The sequence below is a fragment of the Heterodontus francisci genome, chromosome 8 (genome assembly GCF_036365525.1).
Source record: "Heterodontus francisci isolate sHetFra1 chromosome 8, sHetFra1.hap1, whole genome shotgun sequence".
In the NCBI taxonomy this organism is placed as follows: domain Eukaryota; kingdom Metazoa; phylum Chordata; class Chondrichthyes; order Heterodontiformes; family Heterodontidae; genus Heterodontus; species Heterodontus francisci.
The window spans coordinates 7,043,959-7,057,469 of NC_090378.1; the positions used below are offsets into that span (position 1 = coordinate 7,043,959).

Sequence of the window (13,511 nt, forward strand, 5' to 3'; positions counted from 1 at the left end):
GAGGAGATTTACCAGAATAGTTCCAGGAATGAGGGATTTTAGTTACAAGGTTAGGTTGGAAAAGCTGGGATTGTTCTCCAGTGACGTCTCAATTCATTCCATCTTCGCTGCCTCCGGAGAATCCTTGGCATCAGGTGGCAGGACCGTATCTCTAACACAGAAGTCCTCGAGGCGGCCAACATCCCCAGCTTATACACCCTACTGAGTCAGCGGCGCTTGAGATGGCTTGGCCATGTGAGCTGCCAGAAGATGCCAGGATCCCCAAGGACACATTGTACAGCGAGCTCACCACTGGTATCAGACCCACCGGCCGTCCATGTCTCCGCTTTAAAGACGTCTGCAAACGCGACATGAAGTCCTGTGACATTGATCACAAGTCGTGGGAGTCAGTTGTCAGTGATCGCCAGAGCTGGCGGGCAGCCATAAAGGCGGGGCTAAAGTGTGGCAAGTCAAAGAGACTTAGCAGTTGGCAGGAAAAAAGACAGAAGCGCAAGGGGAGAGCCAACTGTGTAACAGCCCCGACAACCAATTTTATCTGCAGCACCTGTGGAAGAGTCTCTCACTCTAGAATTGGCCTTTATAGCCAGTCCAGGCGCTGCTCCACAAACCACTGACCACCTCCAGGCGCTTACCCATTGTCTCTCGAGACAAGGAGGCCAAAGAAGAAGAAGAAAAAAGAAGAGTTCTCCTTAGGACAAAGGAGATTGAGGGGAGATTTGATAAGAGGTGTACAAGATTATGATAGGCTTAGATAAGTTAGACAAGGAAAAACTGTTCCCATTCACTGATGGTGTAAGGACTAGGGGACACAGATTGATGGTTTTGAGCAAGAGATGCAGGGGGAATGTGAGGAAGAACTTTTTTACACAGTGGGTGGTAATGACCTGGAACTCACTGCCCATGAGGGTGGTGGAAGTGGAGACAATCAATGATTTCAAAACGTAATGGGATGGGCACTTGAAGGAAATGAATTTGCAGAGCTACTGGGATTGAGTGGGGAAGTGGGATTGTCTGGATCGCTCTGTGGAGAGCCAGCATGGACTAGATGGGCTGAATGGCCTTCCTCTATGTGATAAATGACTTATGAATCTAAGTGCAGTGTAACTACATAATTAAATAAAGTCAAACTTAAAACTTTACTGGGTTATAAATATGATTTAAGTCCGACATCAATACTGGAATGGAACTTGGGAAATGTTGAGTTTATAAATTTACCATTGAAAAGAAATGACTTCAGAAAACCCGAGCCAGACATTGCAGCTTATCTGAATGAGCTGCAATTTGCACAAATTACAGGTTAATATATGATTGCGAGTGTTGCATTTAGAACAGTTGCAAAGTGCAGTCTGACAATGCGATATCAAGTTACTCTTTGCTGCATTTACAGCGTGACCATTGAGCGGCGCATTCTGCAAAATCCTTCCTCAGAAACAGGAAGCAGAAAGATTCAGACCGGACCCGGAGGTGAAATAGCAAATTCACGACAGGAGAATTACACATGGAGCACAGCGCGATCCCAGGGGCTAGAGGAGAAAGCCTCAGTCCGGGGGCAGGAGAAGAGAGTCTCAGAGGAGAGAGTCTCAGTCCGGGGGCAAGAGGAGAGAGTCCCAGAGGAGAGAGTCTCAGCCCGGGGGCAAGAGGAGAGAGTCCAAGAGGAGAGAGCCCCAGTCCGGGGGCAGGAGGAGAGAGTCTCAGAGGAGAGAGTCTCAGTCCGGGGGCAAGAGGAGAGAGTCCCAGAGGAGAGAGTCTCAGCCCGGGGGCAAGAGGAGAGAGTCCAAGAGGAGAGAGCCCCAGTCCGGGGGCAAGAGGAGAGAGTCTCAGCCCGGGGGCAGGAGGAGAGAGTCTCAGTCCGGGGGCAAGAGAAGAGAGTCTCAGAGGAGAGAGTCTCAGTCCGGGGGCAAGAGGAGAGAGTCCCAGAGGAGAGAGTCTCAGCCCGGGGGCAAGAGGAGAGAGTCCAAGAGGAGAGAGCCCCAGTCCGGGGGCAAGAGGAGAGAGTCCAAGAGGAGAGAGTCTCAGCCCGGGGGCAGGAGGAGAGAGCCTCAGTCCGGGGGCAAGAGGAGAGAGTCCCAGAGGAGAGAGCCCCAGTCCGGGGGCAGGAGGAGAGAGCCCCAGTCCGGGGGCAGGAGGAGAGAGTCTCAGTCCGGGGGCAGGAGGAGAGAGTCTCAGTCCGGGGGCAAGAGGAGAGACTCCCAGAGGAGAGAGTCTCAGTCCGGGGGCAAGGGGAGAGAGTCCCAGAGGAGAGAGTCTCAGCCTGGGGGCAAGAGGAGAGAGTCCCAGAGGAGAGAGTCTCAGTCCGGGGGCAAGAGGAGAGAGTCCCAGAGGAGAGAGTCTCAGCCCGGGGGCCAGAGGAGAGAACCCCAGTCCGGGGGCCAGAGGAGAGAACCCCAGTCCGGGGGCCAGAGGAGAGAACCCCAGAGGAGAGAGTCTCAGTCCGGGGGCAAGAGGAGAGAACCCCAGAGGAGAGAGTCTCAGTCCGGGGGCCAGAGGAGAGAGTCTCAGTCCGGGGGCCAGAGGAGAGAGTCTCAGTCCGGGGGCAAGAGGAGAGAGTCTCAGTCCGGGGGCAAGAGGAGAGAGTCTCAGTCCGGGGGCAAGAGGAGAGAGTCTCAGTCCGGGGGCCAGAGGAGAGAACCCCAGTCTGGGGGCCAGAGGAGAGAGTCTCAGTCTGGGGGCCAGAGGAGAGAGTCTCAGTCCGGGGGCAAGAGGAGAGAGTCCCAGAGGAGAGAGTCTCAGTCCGGGGGCAAGAGGAGAGAGTCCCAGAGGAGAGAGTCTCAGTCCGGGGGCAAGAGGAGAGAGTCCCAGAGGAGAGAGTCTCAGTCCGGTGGCAAGAGGAGAGAGTCCCAGAGGAGAGAGTCTCAGTCCGGGGGCAAGAGAAGAGAGTCTCAGTCCGGGGGCCAGAGGAGAGAACCCCAGTCCGGGGGCAAGAGGAGTGAATCCCAGAGGAGAGAGTCTCAGTCCGGGAGCCAGAGGAGAGAGGCTCAGTCCGGGAGCCAGAGGAGAGGGTCTCAGTCCGGGGGCCAGAGGAGAGGGTCTCAGTCCGGGGGCCAGAGGAGAGAGTCTCAGTCTGGGGGCCAGAGGAGAGAACCCCAGTCCGGGGGCAAGAGGAGAGAGTCTCAGTCTGGGGGCCAGAGGAGAGAACCCCAGTCCGGGGGCAAGAGGAGAGAGTCTCAGTCTGGGGGCCAGAGGAGAGAACCCCAGTCCGGGGGCAAGAGGAGAGAGTCTCAGTCCGGGGGCAAGAGGAGAGAGTCTCAGTCCGGGGGCCAGAGGAGAGAGTCCCAGAGGAGAGAGTCTTAGTCCGGGGGCAAGAGGAGAGAGTCCCAGAGGAGAGAGTCTCAGTCCGGGGGCAAGAGGAGAGAGTCTCAGTCCGGGGGCAAGAGGAGAGAGTCCCAGAGGAGAGAGTCTCAGTCCAGGGGCAAGAGGAGAGAGTCCCAGAGGAGAGAGTCCCAGAGGAGAGAGTCCCAGAGGAGAGAGCCCCAGTCCGGGGGCAAGAGGAGAGAGCCCCAGTCCGGGGGCAAGAGGAGGGAGTCCCAGTCCAGGGGCAAGAGGAGACAGTCCCAGAGGAGAGAGTCCCAGTCCGGGGGCCAGAGGAGAGAGTCTCAGTCCGGGGGCCAGAGGAGAGAGTCTCAGTCCGGGGGCCAGAGGAGAGAGTCTCAGTCCGGGGGCAAGAGGAGAGAGTCCCAGAGGAGAGAGCCCCAGCCCGGGGGCAAGAGGAGAGAGCCCCAGAGGAGAGAGCCCCAGCCCGGGGGCAAGTGGAGAGAGTCCCAGAGGACAGAGCCCCAGTCCGGGGGCAAGAGGAGAGAGTCTCAGTCCAGGGGCAAGAGGAGAGAGTCCCAGAGGACAGAGCCCCAGTCCGGGGGCAAGAGGAGGGAGTCTCAGTCCAGGGGCAAGAGGAGAGAGTCCCAGAGGAGAGAGCCCCAGCCCGGGGGCAAGAGGAGAGAGCCCCAGCCCGGGGGCAAGAGGAGAGAGCCCCAGCCCGGGGGCAAGAGGAGAGAGTCCCAGTCCAGAGGCAAAAGGAGAGAGTCCCAGAGGACAGAGCCCCAGTCCGGGGGCAAGAGGAGAGAGTCTCAGTCCGGGGGCAAGAGGAGAGAGTCCCAGTCCAGGGGCAAGCGGAGAGAGTCCCAGAGGACAGAGCCCCAGTCCGGGGGCAAGAGGAGAGAGTCTCAGTCCGGGGGCAAGAGGAGAGAGTCCCAGAGGACAGAGCCCCAGTCCGGGGGCAAGAGGAGAGAGTCCCAGAGGACAGAGCCCCAGTCTGGGGGCAAGAGGAGAGAGTCTCAGTCCGGGGGCAAGAGGAGACAGCCCCAGTCCCAGAGGACGGAGCCCGAGTCCGGGGGCAAGGGGAGAGAGTCCTAGAGGAGAGAGCCCCAGCCCGGGTGCCTGGGGAGAGAGTCGCAGTGCGAGCACGGGAGCAGAGTGTGCGAACCCTGCTGCAGTGGATGAGTTGCAGCGTCGTGCAACTGTGAAGAGGAAGATTTCACTATCCGGGTAAGAAGGGCCACTTAGAGCTGAGAGCAGCGTGTGGGAGAGAGCAGGGAAGCTGGTCTGTGACACTGTCACTGGAGAAAGGGAGTCACTCTCAAGGAAGCAGAAGGACTGATGGTTCTCTGAAGATGCACTGTATCTGAATTTGGTTCCAGACCTAAAATTAATTGGGAGGAGGAGGTTGTTGTGGGATTTATTTCTCTGATGTTCAATATTCAGTGAAAAATGTAATGATTTTAATGGTTTACAGCAGCTTGGCTGAGGGATAGCAGTTTGTACTGAGTTTTCAAATCCCACCATTGTCTCGCCCCTCCCTATTTCTGTAACCTCTTCCAGCCCTACCACCCTCCGAGATCTCTGCGCTCCTCTAACTCCGGCCTCTTGCACATCCCCCGATTTCCATCGTTCCACCATTGGCGGCCCTGCCTTCAGCTACCTGGGCTCCTAAGCTCTGGAATTCCCTCCCTAAACCTCACTGCTTCTTGCTGTCCCTTTAAGACTCTCCTTAAAACCTACCTCTTTGACCAATCTTTTGATCACCTGTCCTGATATTTCCTGATGTGTCTCGCTGTCAAGTTTTGTTTGATAATCACTCCTGTGAACATAAGAAATAAGAACAGGAGGAGGCCATTCGGCCCCTCGAGCTTGCTGTACCATTCAGTAAGATCATGGCTGATCTTCTATCTCGACCCCACCTTCCAGTATTATCCCCGTATCCCTTAATTCGCAAAAATCCATCAATCTCTATCATGAATGTACAAACGACTGACCATCCACAGCTCTCTGGATTCATAACCCTTTGAGTGAAGAAATTTCTCCTTGTCTCAGTCCCCTTATTCTGAAACTGTGACCCCCGTGTTCTCGATTACCCAGCCAGGGGAAATATCCTTTCAGCATCTACCCTGTAAAGCCCCTTAAGAATTTTATATGTTTCAATTCCATCACCTCTCATTCTTCTGAACTCCAGGGAATATAGGCCTAGTCTACTTAATCTCTCCTCATCCCAGGAATCAGTCTAGTGAACCTTTGTTGCACTGCCTGTAAGGCAACTATATCCTTCCTTAGGTAAGCAGAGCATTACCACACCGTACTCCAGCTGTGCTCTCACCGATGCCCTGTACAATTGTAATAAAAGTTCATTACTCTTATCCTCCAATCCCCTTGTTAAAGGCGAACATACCATTTGCTTTCCTAATACCTTTTTGTGATTAGTGTGCATAAAAACATAGAAGGGTAGGAGTAGGCCATTCGGCCCTTTGAGCCTGCTCCGCCATTCTATACGATCATGGTTGATCATCCAAACTCAGTACCCTGTTCCTGCTTTCTCCCCGTATCCCTTGATCCCTTTAGCCCTAAGAACTATATCTAACTCTTTCTTGAATATATTTTATGATTTGGCCTCAATAGCTTTCTGTGGTAGAGAATTCCACAGGTTCACCACTCTCTGGGTGAAGAAATCCCTCCTCATTTCAGTCCTAAATGGCTTACCCCTTTTCCTTAGACTGTGACCCCTGGTCCTGGACTCCCCCGCCATCGGGAACATCCTTCCTGTATCTAGTCTGTCCAGTCCTGTTAGAATTTTGGAGGTTTCTATGAGATCCCCCCTCATTCTTCTAAACTCTAGCGAATACAAGCCTAATCGACCCAACCTCTCTTCATACATCAGTCCTGCCATCCCAGGAATCAGTCTGGTGAACCTTCACTGCACTCCCTCCATAGCAAGAACATCCTTCCTCAGATAAGGAAACCAAAACTGTACACAATACTCCAGATGTGGTCTCACCAAGGCCTTGTATAATTGCAGCAAGACATCCTTGCTCCTGTACTCGAATCCTCTCGCTATGAAGGCCAACATACCATTTTCCTTCTTAACCGCCTGCTGCACCTGCATGTTTACTTTTAGTGACTGGTTCACAGGTCTCACTGCACCTCCCCCTTTCCCAATCTATCACCGTTCAGATAATCTGCCTTTCTGTTTTTTACCACCAAAGTTGATAACCTCACATTTATCCACATTATACTGCATCTGCCATGTATTTGCCCACTCATTCAACCTGTCCAAATCACACTGGAGCTTCTCTGCATCCTCCTCACAGCTCACACTCCCGTCCAGCTTTGTGTCATCTGCAAACTTGGAGATATTACATCTAATTCCCTCATCTATATCATTAATATATATTGTGAATAGCTGGGGTCCTAGCACTGATCCCTGCAGTACCCTACTAGTCACAGCCTGCCACTCAGAAAAAGACCCGTTTATTCCTATTCTTTGTTTCCTGTCTGCCAACCAGTTCTCTATCCATGTCAGTACCTTACCCCCAATCCCATGAGCTTTAATTTTGCACGCTAATCTCTTATGTGGGACCTTATCGAAAGCCTTCTGAAAGTCCAAATGCACCACATCCACTGGTTCTCCCTTATCTATTCCACTAGTTACATCCTCAAAAAATTCCAGTAGATTTGTCGAGCATGATTTCCCTTTCATAAATCCATGTTGACTTTGTCTGATCCTGTCATTGTTTTCCCAGTTCTCTGCCATAAAATCTTTTATAATGGACTCTAGCATTTTCCCCACGACTGATGTCAGGCTAACCGGTCTATAATTCCCTGTTTTCTCTCTACCTCCTTTTTTAAATAGTGGGGTTACATTAGCTACCCTCCAATCCATTGGAACTGTTCCAGAGTCTATAGAATTTTGAAAAATGACTAGCAATGCATCTACTATTTCTAGGGCCACTTCCATAAGTACTCTGGGATGTAGATTATCAGACCCTGGGAATTTATCGGCCTTCAATCCCATCAATTTCCTTAACACCATTTCCCTTCTAATACTGATTTCAGACAGTTCCTCCTTCTCACTGCACCCTATGTTCCCCAACATTTCTAGGAGGTAATTTGTACAATAACACCCAGGTCCCTCTGAATATTTCTCAGTCTGTCATTTAAAAAAAATCTGCGTTTCTATTTTTCCTGCCAAAGTGGATAACTTCACACTGTCCCACATTATATTCCATCTGCCATGTTCTTGCCTACTCGCTCAACCTATCTATATTCCTCTGCCGCCTCTTTGCACCTTTGAGTGATTTTACCATGTTTTGTAGTGATGTGTAAAAGTTGCCGTTGAGTTGGGTGATCATGGGTTCGGATCATACTGCAGGACTTGAGCATGTAAATCTGAGAAGATTCTTTAGTGCCATGCTGAAGGAGCACTTAATCCTTGGAGTCCACATTTCACTCTGGTAAATCTAAAATGCCCTTTCTCCACGGACAGTATATCCTTCCTAAGGTGGTGCCCAGAACTGCTCACTTTATCAAAATATTTATGAATCCAGGGGTACTGGAATTGTATCCAAACTCAGGTGGTACTAGACTCTCTCTTTCGGGGCAGGATGGGTCTTGATGACCTCCCCTATGGCACCAATTTGGGTTAGCACTTTGGAAGAGCATTCACTACAGGTGTCTGCGTGGGTTTCCTCCGGGTGCTCCGGTTTCCTCCCACATGCCAAAGACTTGCAGGTTGATAGGTAAATTGGCCTTTAGCAATTGCCCCTAGTATAGGTAGGTGGTCGGGGAATATAGGGACAGGTGGGGATGTGGTAGGAATATGGAATTAGTGTAGGATTAGTGTAAATGGGTGGTTGATGGTCGGCACAGACTCGATGGGCCAAAGGGCCTGTTTCAGTGCTGTATTACTGAACTAAAAAAAACTAAACAGAGTGGATGCTGTTTCACAGCAATGCTAAATGGAGTCATAGAGTTATACAGCACAGAAACAGGCCCTTCGGCCCATCGTGTCCGTGCCGGCTAAAAGTGGCACTATTTTAGAAGATGATCCTTCATCAGTCGTTTGGGCAAAGGGTCGTTTTCATTGAACCTTGCAACATAGGAATTTTTTCTCTGAGGGTCATGAATCTTTGGAGTTCTCTACTCCAGAGAGCAGTGCAGGTATGAGTCATTGAATGTATTCAAGGCTGAGATAGATCCTTGAACTATAGGGGAGTCGAGGGTTCTGAGGAACAGGCAGGAAAGCGGAGTTGAGGCCAAGATCAGATCAGTGATGATCTTAATAAATGGCGGACTGGGCTTGAGGGGCCGAATGGCCTACTGCTGCTCCGATTTCGTACGTTCACAGAAGGAGGTCATTCAGCCCATCTCACTATCCAATTGATTCCACTTCCCTTTCTCTTTTCCCATAGCCCTGCAAATATTTTCTTTTGAAAGTTATTATTGATAACTCTCAGACAGCGTGTTCCAGATCACAACAACTCACTGCGTTCAAAAAAATTCTCCTCATCTCCCCCTCTGGATCTTTTGCCAATTATCTTAAATCTGTGTCCCTCTGGTTACTGACCCTTTCACCATTGGACACAGTTCCTTTCTATTAACTCGATCAACATCCCTCCTGATTTTCAATTGTTCGATTAAATTTCCCTTTAAACTTCTCTGCTGTAGGGAGAACAATCCCAGCTTCTTCAGTCTCTGCATTGAACTGAAGTCCTTCATCCCTGGTGGCATTCTAGTGACTCTTTTCGGCATCCTCTCCAATCCTTGACTGACGTCCTGGAGTGCAGTGCCCAGAATTGGACGCAATACTCCAGCTGAGACATTTCCAGTTCTAGTTTCTGGGAAATTGTTTGAAGATTTGTTTTCTTCGAGGCATAGAGCACAAGAGCAAGGAAGTTATGGTGAAGCTTTCTAAAACACTGGTTCAGCTGCAACTGGAGGATTGTGTCCAATTCTGGGCACCGTACTTTAGGACGGATGTGAAGGCTTTAGAGAGGGTGTAGAAAAGATTCACCAGAATAGTTCTGGGGATGAGGTACTTCAGTGACAGGGATAGGTTGGTGAAACTGGGATTGTTCTTGGAGAAGAGAAGATTAAGAGGTGAATCGATGGAGGTATTCAAAATCTTGAGGGATCTGGATAGAGTAGATAGGGAGGGATAAACTGTTCCCATTGGCGGACGGGCTGAGATCCAGAGGACACCGATTTATGTTGAGTGGCAAAAGAACCAACAGCGACATGAAGGAAATCATTTTTATACTGTGAGTGTTTAGGATCTGGAATGCACTGTATGAGAGTGCGGTGGAGGCAGGTTCAGTGTGTGTTTAGGATCTGGAATGCACTGTATGAGAGTGTGGTGGAGGCAGGTTCAGTGAGTGTTTAGGATCTGGAATTCACTGTCTGAGAGTGTGGTGGAGGCAGGTTCAGTGAGTGTTTAGGATCTGGAATGCACTGTATGAGAGTGTGGTGGAGGCAGGTTCAGTGAGTGTTTAGGATCTGGAATGCACTGTATGAGAGTGTGGTGGAGGCAGGTTCAGTGAGTGTTTAGGATCTGGAATGCACTGTCTGAGAGTGTGGTGGAGGCAGGTTCAGTGAGTGTTTAGGATCTGGAATGCACTGTATGAGAGTGTGGTGGAGGCAGGTTCAGTGAGTGTTTAGGATCTGGAATGCACTGTATGAGAGTGTGGTGGAGGCAGGTTCAGTGAGTGTTTAGGATCTGGAATGCACTGTCTGAGAGTGTGGTGGAGGCAGGTTCAGTGAGTGTTTAGGATCTGGAATGCACTGTCTGAGAGTGTGGTGGAGGCAGATTCAATTGTGGTTTTCAAAAAGGAATTGGATAAACACCTGAAGACAGAAAAGTTGCAGGACTATAGGGAAAGGGCAGGAGAGTGGGATTAGCTGGGTAGCTCTTGCAGAGAGCAGGCACAGACATGATGGGCTGATTGGCCTCCTTTTGTGCTGTAGCCATTGTATGATTCAGTTTCTTTGCAAGCGCGTGGGATTTCCTGGGTGAAATGTTTCCACATCCAAGGAATGTCATTATGACCAGGCGTAATATTAGGACCAAAAGCTCGGACAATGAGGTAGGTTTTAAGGAGCGCCTTAAAGGAGGAGAGAGAGGAGGAGTGGCGGAGAGGTTTAAGAAGGGAATTCCAGAGCTTAGGGCCCAGGCGGCTGAGGACATGGCAGCCCATGGCGGAGCGATTAAAATCAGTCCAGAAGTTGACATGGTTGAAGATGTCACTGTGCCCATCTCAATGGGTGCAAACAGGAGAGGTCACTTATAGCTGAGTGAACTGTCTGGCAGCTACCCCAGAGTCCAGTCACATCTGGATGAGTAAAGCTGTGTGCAGGGGACTGAATGCCAACAAATAGGATAGTGATTGCTATTTCTTGTGGTGTGAATGCTTTGAAGTATTTGTAGACTTCTGTAGTGCCTCGTTTAAAGCTGTTGTCTTTTCACTTTGTGTCCTAACAGGTGTGAAGCATGTGATGCTGCAGAAGCGAAATATAGATGTCCTCGCTGCATGACCTATTCTTGCAGGTACAAGCTAAAGTTATGATGAACCTTTGTAAAACAATGATTCGGCTGCAACGGGAGTATTGGGAAACATTTAGAAAATCATAATACAATCGAGCAGAGCCAATGTGGTTTTATGAAAAAGATATTGTGTTTGACAAATTTATTCGAGTTCTTTGAGATAATAATGAGCAAGGGAGACAAAGAGAAACCAGTAAATGTAGTGGATTTGGATTTCCAACAGGCATTTGCTATGATGCCACATAACAAGTAACTGCACACGATAAGAGCTCATGGTGTTGGCAGTAATATATTAGCATGGATAGAGGATTGGCTAACTAACAGGAAACAGAGAGTTGGGATAAATGGGGCATTTTCAGGTTGGCAAACTGTAACTAGTGGAGTCCCACAGGGATCAGTGCTGGGGCCTCAACTATTTACCATCCATACTAGTGACTTGGATGAAGGGACCGAGTGTATTGTAGCCAAATTTGCTGACGGTACAAAGATAGGAGGGAAAGTAAGTTGTGAGGTGGACAGAAAGTGTCTGCAAAGAGATATACATAGGTGAAGTGAGTGGGCAAAAATTTGGCAGATGGAGTATAATGTGGGAAAATGTGAGGTTGTCCACTTTGGCAGGAAGAATAGAAAAGCAGAATATTATTTACATGGAGAGAGACTGCAGAATGGTGGGGTACAGAGGGATCTGGATGTCCTTGTACATGAATCACAAAACAAGTACAGCAAGTAATTTGGAAAGCAGATGGAATGTTGGCTTTTATTGCAAGGGGCACAGAGTATAAAAGTAGGGAAGTCTTGCTACAACTGTACAGCACATTGGTGAGACCTCAAGTACTGTGTACAGTTTTGGTCTCCTTACTTAAGGAGGGATATATTTGCATTGGAAGCAGTTCAGAGAAGGATCACTAGGTTGATTCCTGGGATGAAGGAGTTATCTTATGAGGAAAGGTTGAGCAGGTTGGGCCTATACTCATTGGAGTTTAGAAGAATGAGGAGTGATCGTGAAACATACAAGATTCTGAACGGGCTTGACAGGGTACATACTGAGAGGATGTTTCCCCTTGGGGGGCGGGGAATCTAGAACTGGGAGGCACAGTTTCAGAATAACGGGTCTCCCTTTTAAAACAGCGATGAGAAGGAATTTCTTCTCTCAGAGGGTGGTTAATCTTAGGAATTCTGTTCCCCAGAGAGCAGTGGAGGCTGGATCATTGAATATATTCAAGGCTGAGTTAGACAGATTTTTGAACTATGGGGGAGTCAGAGGTTAAGGGGAACAGGCAGGAAAGTGGAATTGAGGCCAAGATCAGATGAGCTGCGATCTTACTGAATGGCGGAGCAGGCTCGAGGGGTTGAATGGTCCACTCCTGCTCCTAGTTCTTGTGTTCTTATGTAATTCTAGGCACCCCACTTTAGCAAGGATGTGAAGGCTTGAGAAAGGGAGCAGTAAAGATTCATGAGAATGGTTCCGGAGATGAGGAACTTCAGTTATGTGGAAAGATTGGAGAAGCTGGGGCTGTTCTCCTTGGAGAAGAGAAGGTTGGGAGGAGATTTGATAAAACCATGAGGATTCTGGACAGAGTAGATAGAGAGAATCTGGTCCTATTGGCAGAAGGATTGAGAATCAGAGGACTCCAATTTAAAGTGATTGGCAAAGGCGAGATGAGGAAAATCATTTTTTACACAGCGAGTGTTTAGGATCTGGAACGCACTGTCTGAGAGTGTGGCGGAGGCAGTTTCAGTGAGTGTTCAGGATCTGGAATGCACTGCCTGAGAGTGTGGTGGAGGCAGGTTCAGTGTGTGTTTAGGATCTGGAATGCACTGCCTGACAGTGTGGTGGAGGCAGGTTCAGTGTGTGTTTAGGATCTGGAATGCACTGTCTGAGAGTGCGGTGGAGGCAGGTTCTGTCGTGGCTTTCAAAAGGGAATTGGATAAGCACGTGAAGGGAAAAAATTTGCAGGGCGGGGAAAAAGCAGGGAAGTGGGACTAGCTAAGTTGCTCTTGTAGAACGGCCTCATGTGTTGTAACCATTGTATAGTTCTATAAACTTTTGGCAGGAGTAGTCATAGGCTGTTCAGCCCCTTGAGTTTACTGCATATCATTAACAGAGTTACAAGGAATGTGTACAGCACAGAAACAAGGCCATTCAGCCCATCTGCTCCATACTGGTGTTTATGCTCCACACAAGCCGCCTCCCACTCTCTTCATCTCACTCTATCAGCACATCGTTTCATTGCCCTCTTTCTCGTGTGTGTATCCAGCTTCCCCCTAAATGCATCCAATATGTATACTGTTCACCTCTACTGCTCCCTGTCATAGTGGGTTCCACCAATCAGTCAGAAAATGGCTAATCTGTGCCTCAGCTCTTCTTGTCTGCCTTTGATCTCTATCTCTTGACTCCATTATGTTAAAATCTGTTGATCCCCCACACACGGCGGAGAGTTTTGCAGATTTCCATTCCCCTTTGTGTGAAGAATTGCTTCAAAACGTCTCCCTGGAATAGCCTGGGTACAATATTAAAATCGTGCCCCCCCTTGTTCTGGATTCTCTCAAGAGGAATTATTTTCGTTGTCTCTACCCCATCAAATCCCGTCGTCGTTTTGAAGACCTGGATTAGATTACCCCTTAACCTTCTGCATTCAGGGGAATACAAGCCTCTGCTTATAATTTAATCCTTTCAGCCCTGGTACCATTATGGTGAATCTGTGCTGTA

General features: G+C 49.4%; 1 protein-coding gene across 2 annotated transcripts in view; it reads left to right on the forward strand.

The window, feature by feature from the left end:
* Positions 1 to 1,431: 1,431 nt before the first annotated feature.
* Positions 1,432 to 13,511, forward strand: part of LOC137372626 (collagen alpha-1(I) chain-like) — an 84,002-nt gene continuing 71,922 nt past the window's right edge. For both annotated transcript variants that reach the window (XM_068036586.1, XM_068036587.1), the window contains exons 1-2: positions 1,432 to 4,479; positions 10,739 to 10,804. In XM_068036586.1, the coding sequence (XP_067892687.1) occupies positions 1,499 to 4,479; positions 10,739 to 10,804 (3,047 nt within the window). In that variant the 5' untranslated portion in view covers positions 1,432 to 1,498. The remainder of the gene's footprint in view (positions 4,480 to 10,738; positions 10,805 to 13,511) is intronic.